Source organism: Tamandua tetradactyla, chromosome 5, assembly GCF_023851605.1.
Source record: "Tamandua tetradactyla isolate mTamTet1 chromosome 5, mTamTet1.pri, whole genome shotgun sequence".
Taxonomy (NCBI): Eukaryota; Metazoa; Chordata; class Mammalia; order Pilosa; family Myrmecophagidae; genus Tamandua; species Tamandua tetradactyla.
In genome coordinates this window covers 42,278,807-42,295,653 of record NC_135331.1, presented here as the reverse complement: position 1 = coordinate 42,295,653, position 16,847 = coordinate 42,278,807, and the positions used below count along the sequence as shown (strand labels likewise).

The 16,847-nt window shown below is 41.0% G+C and overlaps 1 protein-coding gene across 2 annotated transcripts in view; it reads left to right on the top strand.

The window, feature by feature from the left end:
* Positions 1 to 16,847, top strand: part of TM4SF18 (transmembrane 4 L six family member 18) — a 38,049-nt gene that overhangs the window by 8,391 nt on the left and 12,811 nt on the right. The window contains exons 5-6 of one of the 2 annotated variants that reach the window (XM_077160754.1): positions 13,823 to 14,003; positions 14,754 to 16,721. In XM_077160754.1, coding sequence (XP_077016869.1) covers positions 13,823 to 14,003; positions 14,754 to 14,768 — 196 coding nt within the window. In that variant the 3' untranslated portion in view covers positions 14,769 to 16,721. Of the gene's footprint in view, positions 1 to 13,822; positions 14,004 to 14,753; positions 16,722 to 16,847 lie in introns of those variants that run through there. The other variant, XM_077160753.1, reaches the window with a different exon arrangement.

Sequence of the window (16,847 nt, the reverse complement as noted above, 5' to 3'; positions counted from 1 at the left end):
ACTTCATTCAAGATGAACATCCCGTGACATCTGGGAAAGGTGCCTCCCTGTCTAGGGAGATAGACGAAAAACTTTATTCATATCTGGGAGGTCTGGGACCATAGATGAAAGCTTATTCAAATCTGGGTGCCGAGTTTTCATTTACATATTGCTCCTTTGTGAGACTAAGCTCTCCTCACAGCCTGCTTCCAGCATTGAAGGTTACATTTAAAGGTTACTATTACAATTTCCAACTTGCTTACAGTTTTAAGATTACATTTTAAAGGTTACTGTTACAATTTCCCCCTTAACACAATATCTATTTCCAATCTTGGGAATTTGGCCATCATTCATTCTGGCTGCTTCCGGCTGAATGGGGACTTAGAGGGTTGTTAGTGAAATCTCTGACTCAACTTGCAGATATGGTTGATTTCCTTCAGGGCAGATGGGGGTAAATGGATTGCTCTTGGCAATAGTTCTGGAAGATGAAAAGGGTTTCATACATGTTTGAGTTATAATTTCAGTACATAGAGACAAAAGACATTTAACTAGAACAAGAATAGGTACAATGATCAGTAAGATTACAAGCACAGTTGAGAAAGAGTCCATACTATGACCCTATTCCTGAAGGCTAGCCAACTGAATAGATCAAGAGAAATTAGAATTATTCACTGGAGTAGTTATACCTTGAATGTGATCATTTAGATGACATAGGAGAGAAGAGCTGTTACCAGATTCAGCAAGAATATAGGTGGAGCATTCTGTTTTGACTATGACACATGTTTGTCCTTGTGAAGCAGTGAACATATCTAGGGCCATTCTATGTACTGCTTTGTGCATTAAAGCCATTTCTGCATTTACTAGAGCTATACTGCTATAGCTGTCATTTAATGCATTTACTTTGGCAATTGCATTTTTTGGTGGGGGGAGGTGATTGGTTGAGGAATCGAACCCGGGTCTCCTGCATGGAAGGCGAGCATTCTACGACTGGACCACCCATGCACCCTTGGCAATTACATTTTTAGCTTAAAAATGTAATCAATATTGAAGCTATATGATTATCAGATTTATTGGAGTCTGTTAAGAGTGACAATATATTTCAGATCTCAGATTCCAGTCAGTTCTATACCAATTACTAGCTAATAAAGTGATGGTTTGTTTACAATTTTCAGGGGCTAACTGTCTTATTTTACTTATTAAGTAAGAGATGTGTAACAGGAAATTATTTTTCTCTTCCCAACAAAGTGGAGCCTCTGACTCACTACCCCATATCTTATGGGCAAGCAAAATGATTTTATCTTAGAGTTGAGCATGTCCAATTTTATTTTTTAATGAAAAATTTTATTTTTTTCAGTAGTTTTTGCCTTTTCTGTCCAACTGATAGAAATAACATAGCATCATTTCATTAGTGATTTTGCAAGAAAAAACAAGATGACGTTCTGGTTGGGTTATTTTATTACTCAGTGATAAGATTATCTCTGGTGATATTGGTGCTTAACACACTGTATTTCTCTTGCATCTCAATTATTAATGACTTGAGAGTTACCCAGTCTGTTCCCTGTAAGGGGGATATCCACGATGGCAAGCTGGAGACACTAAAGATAAACAGTTGGCTACAAATTCAGCAATTAGATTGGTTCATAGAATCAGCATGTGAATGGGCCTATTTCCAGGAGAGATTACTTTCCTGGGTTATTATATAGAACACATTAAAGTCAAGGAAAAAATAGAAAACAAGGAACATTGTAACCAATCTGACAAGGAAGATTTCCTCCTAAACAAACATTTTAAGTTGTCCAGAAGTTCATAAGTACTCTTATCTTCTGGATACTCAGAAGGATTTACTGTCACTGCTGCTTTCCAGCTAACAGGACGGCCATTAGCTAGAAATAGTTTCAACTTGACTCTAGTGTGGTGAATTCTAGGGTCTTATTCCCTGAAACTTAAGAGAAGAATGAGTAACAAGCATATACTAAATAAGGCTTAACCTGTGGAGCCTGGGGTTGCTGGTCCTTCAGGTACAAAGCCAGACTTAATCTCTAAGGGTGTCCATCTGCAGGGAATGTAAGGTTATTAGAGACGTAACTATTAATTTCAGTTAAAGTAATGCTCAAAGACTTTTTAAAATTTTATTTATTAATTTAAAAATTTAACAAACCAGATAAAACATCAACATACATAATCAGTAATTCACAATATCATCACTTAGTTGCATATTCATCATTTCTTAGAACATTTGCATTCGTTCAGAAAAAGAAATAAAAAGACAATAGAAAAAGAAATAAAATGAACACAGGAAAGAAAAAAAAGATTATACCTACCATACCCCTTACCCCTCACTTTCATTGATCACTAGCATTTCAAACTAAATTTATTTTAGCATTTGTTCCCCCATTATTTATTTTTATTCCATATGTTCTACTCATTTGTTGACAAGGTAGATAAAAGGAGCATCAGACACAAGGTTTTCACAATCACACAGTCACATTGTGACATCTATATCATTATTCAATCATCCTCAAGAAACATGGCTACTGGAACACAGCTCTAAATTTTCAGGCGGTTCCCTCCAGCCTCTCTATTACTTCTTGAATAACAAGATGATCTCTACTTAATGCATAAGAATAACCTCCAGGATAATCTCTGGACTCTGGAATCTCTCAGCCATTGACCTTTGTCTCATTTCTCTCTTCCCCCTTTTGGTCGAGAAGGTTTTCTCAATCCCTTGATGCTAAATCTCAGCTCATTCTAGGGTTTTTCTCAATCGCTTGATGCAGAGTCTCAGCTCATTCTAGGATTTCTGTCCCATGTGGCCAGGAAGGTCCACACCCCTGGGAGTCATGTCCCACACAGACAGGGGGAGGATGGTGAGGTTGCTTGTTGTGTTGGCTGGAGAGAGAGGCCACATCTGAGCAACAAAAGAATGCTCAACGACTTTTGCATATCAAATTGTAGCTAATTCTGAACTGGGATACATATTACCTATATATTCAACTTTTAGAAATGGCCTTCTAAATGTCATTTTATAAGGGCTCAAGCATATCCTGCTTTAGGGTGCTATTCTTATCCTTAGAAGGGCAGCAGGTAGAGATTTGTCCTATTTAAATGAGTTCTGAAGCAGATTTGGGTAAGGCTGTCTTTTAAAGTCAGATTTCTGCATTCTGTTTTTCCTGTAGACTGTGGCTCATAAGCAGAACATAGGCAGCAGTCGGTGCTGAAGTCTTGAAATACCTTGTTATTCAAGGTATTTCAAGCCCAATTCCTGAAGGGCATGTGTCAGCATAGCCGCAAGGCCAAAGAAAATGCCAGGCAGGGAGTTAGACATGAATTATTAGGACTTGGGAGCAGGAGAAGACTTTTCCCAATGGCGGGTGGTCAGAAAATGGAAGTCAGCACTCTGAGAAGGTGGGGGATGCCAGGGACAGCTCATAAGGGTTTTAGGACAAGAATATTCCACAGGGTATAAGAACGGATTATCAGCAGGGTCTCATGACACAGGGGGTTGACGATTTGTTATCAATAAATCAGGGGAGAAGAGTTTTAATGCTTTATTAGTGGTTTATGATACCATGTGCAGATTCTTTTCCTGCCAGGCCAGCAGAGCTTTCCGTGCAGTCCAAGTCACAGGGGTCACAGTTCAAGAAATTCCAGAGTGCCTGAAGATGGCGAGTCTGTGCAAACCCAACGTTGGGTTTGATGTGGGCATGAGTTACGGCAGATGAAACATCCACATGATGTTGAGATCCATGGCCCAGGATTGGGCTATTTGCCCAGTGAGAGTGGTCTTCCAATTATTGTCTGCTTGTGTAGGCACTCCATACAGATTCCACCCAAAGCCAGTATCAGTGCTGGTTACATTCGATTCACAGGGCAGGTCTGGATCTGTGCCCCACTCCCCAACCCCCAGTGCTTGTGCCTGTGCTGTTTCCCTTTTTGCTTTTTCAAAAGCAGCCTGCTGGAGGGCTTCCCATTCCCAAATATGGCCTTTTCTAATTAGCATGTACAATGGTTTTAATATTTGAGCTAAATGGAAATGAAAGGACTCCAATACCCTAGCAGCCCTAGAAAGGCCATTAATTGCTTTGATGTATGTAGCATAAGGAAACAATTATCAACTATTGTAGAAGAAATACTGTTTGTTTTACCCAACCAAACAACACCCAAGAATTTGACAGAGCAGCAAGGCATTGCAGCTTGTCATGTTTAAATGCCCATCCCTGACTCTCAAGGTGAGAGAACAATGAGTCTGAGGCTTCTTTTAGTTCTGAAATAGAATTACTGGCTAACATGACATCATCAATGTAGTGAAATAGAGTTACACCTGTGGGATTTTTCCACTTAGCCAAATCCTTTGTCATGAGACAAATGGTTGATGGTTGGGCTATGTAAATAGCTTTGTGGAAGCATAATGAAAGTCCTTTATTCTCCTATGCAGGTGAAGGCAAAAGCTGGTTGACTGGCCTTATTTAAAGGGATACTAAAGAAAGCATTAGCTAAATCTAAAACAAAGTGATAATGATACAATTGAGTGCTAATTCCTTGTAGGAAAGAGGCAACTTTTGGAACCGCTTCATACGAAGGTGGCATTACTTTATTCTCTGTTTCCCAGACCTCTTCTTTTTCCTCTTCTTCATCATCAGATAAATAATCTATGAAATCCCAGGCTTTTGGATCCCATCCTGGATCACTTAGCATTCTACAGACTCAAGCCTGAGGCAACTTATGGCCTCTGCATGCCAGAGTCTCTAACTGATCATCCATTCGACACTGACAGTCAGTTGTAGAATCCTTAATTTCTGCCTGGGCAAGGTTCATATCTCTTTTTAGATTTAATTCCTCCCCTGAACAATGTTCAGTAGCTTTTGCCATTTGTTCTGCTTTGGTAGCCATCTGAAAGGCTCCTAACAGACAATGCTATGGCTGCTGCTATTTGACAATCTTCTTTCTTTTTGCTAAAATTGTGTTGTCCTGCTATCTGTTGCAAAACAATTAAGAACTCTAACAGAGTTTTCAGGTCATCCAATACTCTCATAGTGGTCCCCATTCTTCAAAAAGGGCAGCCACCTCCTCTCCAAGTGGACAATACAGGTCAGTTTGGGATTTCCCACATGGATTTTCCCTTTCCAGTTCTCATACCTGCTATGGACAGCAGCTCTTGCATCTCCTGGCTGGCTTGCCAATTGTTCCAACCCAGCTCTTGAAGAGCATGGGTCACTGCAGCCCCAAGGAAAAAAAACACATCAGGCACAAAATAAGACATGAATTTTATTAGAACTTGTGAACAGGAGATTTTTTCCTGTTGATGATCATGCAGAAAATGGAAGTCAGCACTCCACAAAGATGGTAGGTGGAGGGGGCGGGAATGTGCACAGGACAGCTTATAAGTGTTTAGGACAAGGATATTCCACAGGGTATGAAAACAGAGTTTCAGCAGGGTCTCATGACACAGGGATTTGGAGATTTATAACCAAATCAGGGGAGAGGAGTTTCAGTGCTTTACAAGTTAAGTGGCTTTCAATACCATCTGTACATTCTTTTCCTCCCTGAAGAGGTCTGTTGACCTTTAATTTCTGTGCAGGTCATGTCAGCAGCTGCATGCAGTAATTTACTCTAAATGTGGAGGAGTAGCCCAGGTCCTGGGTCTCCACACACCTTTCACCATCATTGCTATGGAAGGAACCTGGTCTATTGTTGCTTTGAATAGAAAGCAGAAGTTCAAATTAAGAAACAATTTCTTTTTTTTTTTATATCATTTTTTGGTTTATTTTTTATTGGAAGTAACATTCATGTGATTCAAAATTCAAAAAGTACAAAGTAGCATCCAATAATATATCCCTCCCTCTTGGTCCCAAGTTATCCTGTTCCCCCACCCCAGCAGCCACTGTTACCAGTCTCTTTCGTGCACATTTGGAAGCAGACTCATCCTTTCCTTTTCATCCTTTTCCTGCACATGGTAGCATACTTTACACAATATTCCATGCCTTTTTTCTCCTATATTGCAACATAAATCAGATCATTCCATATCAGCACCTGAGAAGCCTCCTTGTTCTTTTGTAAGGCTGTCTTGTTTGGATGCATCATAAAATACTCTACCAGTCCCTTATAAGTGGGCATTAGGTTAAGAAACAATTTCTTGAAGTAACCATTTCACAACCTCTTGTGCCTTTTTAGTATAAAAAGAAAAAGAAGCTTTTAACCATCTAGTAAAGGTGTCCACACTTTGAATACTAGCAAAGACTTGAAGTTTCCAGGGACTTTTGGCATTACCGTAAAGTCTATTTGCCAGTCCCCTTCACTAAGGACTTTCATTATCCAGGGATAGATGTCCTTTGCTGCGGATGGCTAATTCTTTGAGTTCCATTTTTAAATTAAAATTTTAACCATTTTAAAATTAAATCTATCTGTCTTATATTTTTGTTGGCTGAAGTTTTTTGTAACCATGGTCTTTTAAAATTGTTCTGTGAATATGAAAAATGGCAAAAGCATTCCTTAAGTCTGTGTAGGCAGGTGAGTCTACCTTGTGCTCAGTTGGAGGGCTCTTAAGAGGGCAATTAGCCCTATTCTTTGCCTGATGTTCCCAGTGGGGGAGACAGTATTTGCTATTGAATATCTTGCTTTCTGTTTACCTTGATCCATGAAACTACTACCTTTAGTAAATATTTCTAAGTCTGAGTTTGCTCGTGGCACAAGTCTGCTTGGATTCAAGCCCTCATCTGCTTGAATAGATTTCATCCAACAGCTGAATGCAATCATGTTTTGGCAAGTCCGTTCAGTGTCCTTTTTAATTTCTAGGAGAAGGGTGGCAGGATTGAGCTCATTTATAGTTTTTAGGATGACACTTAAGATTGTCAGCAGCACTGCCTGATAGCAACTTAGCCTCTCCATTATAGCTACTGCCCCTCTTCTGTTCTAATACAGTAAGGACATAATGGGGAGCTCAAAGCAAACGCTTCTGCTTCTTGTAAGAGTTCACAAGTGGCTGCCACTGACAAGCAGGCCATCCTTGGGCTACAGTGTCAAACTGTTTTGATGAATAAGCCACTGGCCATATACTTCTTCCAAAAAGCTGCACCAGCAACCTGAAGGCCATGCCCTGCTTTTCATGGGCAGACAGGTCAAATTCTTTCATAAGTCAAGAAGCCCAAGGCTAGAGCTGATATTAATTTTCTTTTAAACTTTGAAAGGCAATTGGGCATTCCTGTGTCCATTCTAAGGGATCTTTATTTCCCTTCAGAGCTGCCAGATTTAGGGGGTTGGTTATTAATTAAAAATTTTGTATTCACAGTTGACAGTAGTAGGCTGTACCTAAGAATCCTCTGAATTCCCTTTTGTTCTTTGGCATGGCTGCTTGCCAAAGGGTCTAGACTGTAAGAAGTCTCTTGTGGAGCTTTGCTCTCAGAATATTTCTGGACAAGATTTGTCTAAAGAATTGGAGTGCTTTTAAAACTTTGTGGCAATTCAGTTCAACTGTACTGTTATTTTATACCTGTGCCAGGTTCTTCTTATTTGAATGGAGAGTTTTTATTTATTAGGATGCAGCAATAAAAGGCATCTTTTAAAGTTAAACTAAGTAGATGCATCAGAAATATTGATGAGGAGAGTATACAAATTAGGTACTGTAAGATATATTTTCCACTATTTGATTTATAGCTCTTAGATCCCAGACAAGTCTGTAATCTTGGGTTCCTGGTGTTATAGTCTTTATTCTAAAAATCTTTTAATTAGTGGCAATATACTCTCTCTGCTTCTCATCTAAGCGGGCATGGTTTTAAACACATTAGAATCACGTCCAGCTGCAATCTTACCATGACTTTCTATATATCTTTGGCTCACCTCAAGGATTTTTCACCACCCTTCTTTGTAAAGAATTTATTGCTTACTTGGATCTTTCAATGCAGTTTTCAGGCCTGCTCATAGAGCCATAACTTGTAAATAAATTCATTTCTCCAGGTGAGAGAGGCAGAGAAGCTTGCAAAGATTTATGTGAGTCAATTGACCTGTTCCAATTTGGCATTGCTGAAGCTGTGACAAGAATTAGCCATTAGCAACTTCAGACATGCCCATAACAAGGACTGATTCTTTTGAAGTACAATTAAGTCTCCTATCTACCAGGAAATTTACTAATTTCTCACCTAATTTCTTCCTTGAAATGAGTTTGGAGGTTCAGAATGGATGGAGCCCCTGGGTCCTAACACTCCAGGTCACTATTTTCATGCCTTGCTAGCTGTGGGGACTGAACTGCTGGAAACCCACTGCCTTTCCCTGTGGGGGCTGGGCTGCTGAGACCCACTGCCTTTCCCTGTGGGGGCTGGGCTGCTGGAAACCCACTGCCTTTCCCTGTGGGGGCTGGGCTGCTGAGACCCACTGCCTTTCCCTGTGGGGGCTGGGCTGCTGAGACCCACTGCCTTTCCCTGTGGGGGCTGGGCTGCTGAGACCCACTGCCTTTCCCTGTGGGGGCTGGGCTGCTGGAAACCCACTGCCTTTCCCTGTGGGGGCTGGGCTGCTGGAAACCCACTGCCTTTCCCTGTGGGGGCTGGGCTGCTGAGACCCACTGCCTTTCCCTGTGGGGGCTGGGCTGCTGGAAACCCACTGCCTTTCCCTGTGGGGGCTGGGCTGCTGGAAACCCACTGCCTTTCCCTGTGGGGGCTGGGCTGCTGAGACCCACTGCCTTTCCCTGTGGGGGCTGGGCTGCTGAGACCCACTGCCTTTCCCTGTGGGGGCTGGGCTGCTGGAAACCCACTGCCTTTCCCTGTGGGGGCTGGGCTGCTGAGACCCATTGCCTTTCCCCCTTACAGTAGGCACATTGTTGGAAATTTAAAGCTTTCCTTAGGGTTCCTCGGGGGTCTTACCCTTTGTGGTGTATTTTTGTCATGCTTTTTTCCCCTTGGGTTTTGAGGGTAGTCAAATTTCTTGTTGAGCATTTCTCCTAGACGATTAGCTTAGAGGTTTGATAGGTAAGTGTCTTGCTGATTCTGCTGCCTTTTACAGGCAGATTCCTGATCATGAAAAACTCTAAAGGCAATTTCTACAAGCTCCAATATTGTTTTACCTGATCCTCCTTCTAGCTTTTGCAATTTCTAACAGATGTCAGGGGCACTCTGGCAAATAAAGGATTGTTTTACCCTGTGCCAGTTTATTGGGTCTTCTGGGCTTATGTTGGGAAACTTTTGATAAGCCTTGAATAATCACTTTTAAAACTTTGATGGATTGTCATCTGGCTTTTGAACTTCTTTGACTTTCCTTAAGTTATTTTGTTTAGACACTCCATTTGTTAGTCCCAATTATGCATGCTTTATTTATAGTGATCTAATTTTATCCTGTCAGCTTGTTCATTTGGTTCCAATAGGGATTTACTTGTGAAATAGCCAGATTTCCACGGCCATGTACTGGATTCTCTGTTTTATGACTGCTTAAAGAATCAGCATAATCATGAGTTTTTTCAATTACAATTTTACTTTCTTCTGAGGTTAATAGCACATTTAACAAAGTTTGTATTATCAGCCCAATTGTGTAAAAAAATAATCCTAATAAATTTTTGCAAAAATTAAACAAATTTTCCATTTTCCTGGGATCCTCTTGATAACTGGAACCCAACTTTTCCGATTGGATAGGTCTGAGGGAGAGACAGGAGTCTGCCCATACATATTATCTATCCCAGCTGGCACTTGTCAGAGAGGGCACTGTCCCTGCCTTTGCACTCCAGAGGTGGACAGCACCCTGTTTCGAGTTCACATCACTCTGGATATGAGCTGGAAAGGCCATTTCAAAGGGGCTCAAAGGCAGGAGAGGCTCGTCCTCAGCCTTCCAACAAGGTGTCAGAGGGAGAGGAAGAGGAGGGAGTGGCAAAGTCCTAGGCTTCAGTGGAGAGGGAAGGAGAGTGCAAAAGTGGCAGACCCTAGCAGAAGAGGAGTGGCATGGGAGCCACAAGCCTGGACCTAGATATCTTGGCCACTCATTTCTCCACCTGAATTTCAAAACCTTCCACCACCTGCAGGCTGGGAATCTTAATTAGCATTTTCTTACTGGGGGCTGAGGCCCTCCTTTATTTCCTCTGGAGCTGAGATCTCTGGAGCTTTCAAGGAGAGGCTAGGGGCTCAGTTGGTAGGTAAAATGCCATGCACAAAGCATTTTCTCTGCAGTTTTTTGTTTTGAGCTAGAGCTATAAAACACTGCATGTGTGGAATTTCATCCCATTTGTTCATTCTCTTAAAAAATAAAAGTTACAAGACAGCTCTTGGAGGGCTCAGTTCAATGTAGCCCCAAGACCAAACAGCACGCAAGGCATGGGGTCAGACATGAGTTTTGTTAGAACTTACAAACAGGAGAAGATTGTCCTGATGATGACTGGGAAGTCAGCACACCACAAAGGTGGGAGTGCAAGAGGCAGCTTATAAGGGTTTAGGACAAGGACACTCCATAGAGCATAACAACAGAGTTTCAGCAGAATCTCATGACACAGGGGTTTGGAGATTTGTTATCTACATATCAGGTGCAAGGCGTTTTAATGCTTTAGAAGATAAGTGGTTTATGATACCATCTGTGCATTCTTTTCCTTCCTGAGGAGGTTTGTTGACCTTAACTTTTGTCTCGGTCACACAGGCAGCTACGTGTAGCATCTTACTCTCAATATGGGTGGGGAGCCCAGGCCCCGGTTTCTACAATAAATCTAGCTGTAAAACAGCATTATATTCCATTGATCCCTGGCTTGGTCACATATGGTCATCCTCTAATTTGTACTGAGGCCAAATGACTTCATATAAACGTCTCATGTTGTTTTCTGTCACGCACTTATATCCAAATTGTTCGCAATGCTTATTAATGCAATTTAAAGGATCATCCTTATCTTCCTTAGATTTCTCACTCGTGCTGTTTCCCATTTTTTTTTAAATGCTCATCAGACAACTTTTGAGACAAAACAAGGCAAGACAAAACACAAACCAAAAATTCAACCAAACCACAGATCAGAGAAAAGAAGAATCAAAGCCAAAACTAGGTGACCAAGTCTCAATGGCTTTATGTGCCACTGAGTGCCCAAAGAACCAAGTGCAGTCTCCCAGTTACAGCTTTGGAAAGAGTTTATGTGTTGGTGAATATTAAAAACCCAACCGGAACCAACACACAAGACACCCTCACTTCACTCACCAAACCTGTTGTTCTACTCTCCTGGTCACCACTGAGGCCATAGACCCACAGGGCAAGAAAACTCTCTCATCTAGCTCTCAGAGAAAAGTCTTTCATGTTGGCTGCAGAGCTAAACGTTGTGAATGTCTTACAACTTTAGGGTTCAGGAATCCACCCAGCAGCACATTGTTCAGACGTTGTGCCCCCTAAGGGGTACCAAAAACCGCAGAAGGGGCACCCCCAAATCTTGGTTTGATGCTGGGCATGGCCGATAAAAGTCACAGCAAACAAGGCTGAGGAGACACAAAGAGGTTTATTTACACTGGCTGCAGAACAGGGGAATTTCCCCAATTCTGTCTCCCAAATCTCTGATTTTTCCTTTGGCTTTTACAGAGGTCAGGGACAAGGAAAGATAATCATCTTAGTTAACAGGGAACAGAGGTCTTGGGAATTTCAGTTGTTTGTCTTAGTTAGTTCCTATTTCCTCCAGGATTTACATTTCTGTGACATCTGGGAAAGGTACCTCCCAGTCTAGGGAGATAGATGAAAAGTTTTATTCCTATCTGGGAGTCTGTGGCCATAGAGGAAATCTTATTCAAATCTGGGTGTAAACTTTGCATTTACATAGTGCTGCAGACTTTACATTTACATATTGGCCCTCTGTGAGAGGAAGAGCTCTCCTTACAGCCTACTTCCACATTGAAGGGTACGTGTAAAGGCTGCTATTAAAATTTCCAGCTGGTTTACAGTTTGAAGATTACATTTAGAAGTTACCATTACAGCAGGAGGGATTACTTACTTCCCTAAGTAAGGGGCATGAGGGGACGAGATGGGCCTAGGGAAATGCTAGGAGAAAATCACATCTGTATTGTGCTTTACAGGTTCCAAAGCATTTTTCCATTCCTCTTGCTGAATAGCAACAATAACCCTGGGGGTTGATATTTTAACCCTGTTGCCAAGAGAGGTCAAGTTCTTTGCCCAAGATCACACAGACCTAGGCATTCTGACTCCATTTTCACTGCTCTTAACTGCTTGGGGTCTCAGGGTCATTAGTAGCATTAAGAAATTCTCAAGGGGGCCTCGTGTCCAGAGCATAGACAGAAGGAAAAGAAAGAGAGGGGAAGAGAGCTAAAGAAAGGGCACAGGAAAGAAATGAAAGAAAGAGGAAAGAAAAGAAGTGAGGGAGGTCATGGTGTGACCAAGGTCACAATGCAAATTTCACCGTTTCCCTCACCCCAGGGATGAAACCCAGAGACTCTAGGAGTAACTCAGGTTGCCTGTGGCTGATCTGAGGAAAACCACTTTGCTATTGATTCAAGAGATTTAGATAAGACTGTTCTGTAAATAGGTTTGTAAATAGGTTTGATTGCTTTTGATTAGGGGCTTTTTTTTTTTCAGGAAACCAGTTCTCCATTTCAATTTAGCTGAATGTAGACAGCTTAGCTCTCTTAGGAGAAGTGCTGATGGTAGCTGCCAAGCTAGAAGTGAGCAAAAGTCAGTCTGATTGATTCAGGGTGCTTTAAAGGCAGTGTTCTAATGCTTGTTCCCCACCCCTCACTATCTCATGCTAGATTACCTCGGTGAAGACTTTTGGTCTGCTGGGTTCCCACCTCATTATTTAAATCTTCTTAACAACTGCAGAGAAGCTATGTCCCAAAGCAGCCCTCGTCAGAACGCGGATCCCTGAGCAAGTGTATCAGCATCCCCTGGGGACTTCCTAGAAATGCAGCTTCTCCAGCCTCACCCAGACCTTCTCAATCAAAACCTCTGGGTGGCATCCAGCAGTCTCACTTTTAACAAGTCTCCAGGGGATGCTGAGGCGTATTCGATCCAGTGATGAATGGATGAGCGAGATGTGGTGTGCATACACAATGGAATATGACTCCCACGTCAAAAGGGATGAGGTTCCGATACATGGGACAATGTGGATGAACACCATGTTGAGTGAAATACAACAGACACTAATGGACAAATCTTGTGTGGTCTCACTGATAAGAAATTATTAGGATGAGCAAATTCATAGGGTCAGGAATAGGAGTTGCCAGGAGTCAGGGAGCAGATAAGGAATGGAGAGTTAGTCCTTAAATTGTACAAAGTTTCTATTTGGATTGATCGTAAAGTTCTGGTAATGGATAGTGGTGATGGTAGCACAATATTGTGATCATATAAACACCACTGAATTATATAACTGAATGTGGTTAAAAGGGGGAATTTCAGATTGCATATAAGTTACTATAATAATAATAAAAATATTGGGTTAAGCACCACTGTTGAGTCTATGAATTTCAAACCAAATTTCTCTTTATTTTGTGGCATCTGTGACTACAGTCTAGGCAAGCTTACCCTATCCCTAACAGTCCAGGCCAACTTCTGGACTCCTAGAGAATGGGTGTTTTCATCTTCCTGGAATTGATTTATTCTGCTGTATCTTGCTGTTGAATTCTTCAATATATGTCTTGACTCTGAATCAAACTGGAATTGCCTCTAGGGCAATTATATATATAACCACGGTTATATATAACCACGGTTATATAAACTAAGTGTCTAGCTTAGCATTATGCCTACAATCTGTTCAATGGATGCATCTGGATGATTAATCTATCAATTCACATTCAATGTGACTACATATGTCATTTTCACAAACATATAAATACTACTAAGCTTCCTCAAACAAGTATGTTGACTTGGCCGTGGGTCTTGACTTCTCCCTCCTCTCTGACAGTTTCCTGACAGATTCTAGCACTTGGATTCAGTGCCTGGAACCTGCATATGTAGTGGAGTGGAACATCATTTTATTTTCCATCCTCATCGCCCTCAGCGGGCTTCAAGTGATGGTCTGCTTCATCAGAGTATTCATTCAATTATCCAGAATCTTTTGTGGAACCTATTCCGTCATCATCCAGGTAATAGATCCTCACTGGCACCTCTACCTCCTCCCTTTTACCCCTACTTCCCAGGAATCAATGAGTATTATTGAGTGTGTTCTTGAGAAGTCTCTAGAATTCCATCATTTTCCCCCCACCCCTACTGCCCTCTCTTTACTCAGTCTCCAATACCTCAATCTTTTTCTGACGTCCCAGTGTGTCTGTCCACTTGTGTGTATGGATTAAATCAGTCGACTAATAATAAAATCTACACTACCTATTGTATTGTGAAAATAGCACAAGTGTTTAAAATGAGCAACATTTGAGCACTGTGTAGAAATAGCTTAAGGCACAAGTATGCCTTATCCTTTACTGAGAATTTCCTTATTCATCAGCTGATCAAAGGCTCAGAAGGTTATCCCATTGAAATGATTTCTGTTTTGAATAATGCTCCATTCAAGTCACAATCCTTAACAGGTGGTATTGAAGAAGAAAAACGTATACATATTTTAACCTGATGAAACTACATCTACTTCATCTACTAAAATACTAATGTTGATTTAGTTATGGTTGAAACTGCTAAGCTGACTCAGCAAATCCAGACTACATAGAAATTATGAGTTAGACCTTTTTAACATCATAATCTTCCCTAGTAGTTTCAAATAGACATTTTTCCTTTCTATTGTATTTTGAATATAAACTATAAATTTAAGCTGCTTCCTGGTTTACGGATCATTAATCAAGCCAAATTTACAACTTTACTCATTTTGTTTTTCCTTTCTTCTATAGCCTGGAATCATTTGAATAAGGACATGAATGTTTTCTGTAATCAAGATATGGCCATCAAAGCCCCATTATGCAGACTTTTGGGCAATATTGAAATGATGGTGCTTTCTCTGTTTGAGGGTTATTGTGAAATGTACAGTCCTTTCTGAAAGTGCCAATTGTGCCACCCTTCCATTTAGACATTTTTTTTCTAAGAAATAAATGTTAGGATCTTCAGAAATGTTTATACTTTTTTTTTGCATGGGCAGGTATTGGGAATTGAACCCGGGTCTCCGTCACGGCAGGTGAGAACTCTGCCTGCTGAGCCACGGTGACCTGCCCTGTTTATACGTTTTTATCAACCAAATCTATTTCCAAGAATCCACACTGTGGAAATAAATTTAACATAGAATAAAATTTTGTACAAATATATTTTTTCAATACTGTTTAATGGTCTAGAAAATCAGAAATACCCTAAAAGTTTATCTTCAGGGGAGGGGTTAAATAAAGGGTGGTATATTAGATGTATATCACAGTCATTAAAAATATGAATAATGCTATATGAAAAATGAATATGAATAATGCTATATGAAAAAGCTGATTGCAAGTTTATGTATGCAATATGGTCACTACTATCTAAAAAAAACAAAGATCAAATATTCAAAATTTAGGATAAAAAACAAAAACAGAAAGAAATATGCCAAAATATCAACTACAGTTAATTTGGATCATAAATGACTCCTCTTCCTACCTCTCTATATTTCCCCAGTTTTCTTTTTTGAGTGTGATCTATTAGTAAAATACTTTTTAAAAACACACAATTTTACTATTAAAAATTACACCATTTTTCCAACTTTAAAAAGCACATGCTGTTTCCATGTTTCCCAACCTTGAGTATCTGTAAACACCATGGGGTGATAACTCACTCACTCTCAGTGAAAGCAGTGATTTAGTAAGCCAAAAGAATTTTATCTAACTTCATATAATCTAATTAAGCTCTTGGCCCCACTCTTTCCCTTCTGGTGGTAAGTGTGGTGGGCTAGAAAAACCAGCCTTGAAATACATGAGTCCTGGGCACATGCTCAATGGACTAAAGAAAGTAACAACTGACCAAGTGATAATTGTGTCATGAAGAATGATATTTACGTTTTTGAAACACACAGAGTATTTACAGACTTTCTACCTACACATATTATGGCCTCTGAGGACAGGAGCCATGGCTTATATTTTCCCATCACCCATAGGTTCGAGCACACAGTAGGTACTCAAAGGTGAATGTTCATGGCAGGCGCTTCTGCCCTTTTGAGTGGCTCCTCTGCCGAGCACCTGTCTCCACCTCAGGACCTCTGGGCCTCAACACCTCTGCTCCTTCCCCATTGCACTCTTCCATGGACACTGGCAACAATGCCCTGTCAATACCTGCTCTGTGACAAAGAGGCAGTGGACAGTGGTTTGAGGGGAATTGGTTAGGGGTTGGGGGTGCCTCTCTCCTTGGAGCCTGTTATGCCATTAAGGGAAGCCACCCTGTCCACAGCTTCTGCTGAAGCAAGAGTGTTGAAAGTGAGCCGTGTTGTGCCCCACATGACCCCCACATGCTGGACTTATTGAGCTGTGATGGGCACCAGAGCCAAGGGCAGCCTATTTTCATGTTGGAGGACTTTGACTCAGCCTGGCCTGAAACACTAGCCAAACAAGATTGGTGACTAGTCTCGCTTGGGAATTTGAACTGGGGAACAAAGAAGAAAGCAAGCTGGGCATTGCTGGCAGAAAAGTAATCAAAGGACCAGAAGAATGTCAACACATGGAGAACTTCTGACTCACATCGATAAAGGTGAAGACACATGAACTAAAACTGATAAGTTTTAGTCTACCATGTATAATGCCAGTGAATATAAGGCATGGACTGCCAACAGCTTCTGTTCTTAGATTCCTGGGTAGTGTCTCTTCTTTATTATCAGGTGTATTGTTTCAATAAACCCCACTTCTATATCAGTTATCTCTGTTCACTACAGCCAAAATAACCCAAGGCAGAGATGCTTGGGCCCCCAAGTTTTACAGAGCTTTGCTTAATTTTCTTTTAAAACTCTCACTCACAACCATTTCATTTTCCAGTGGACT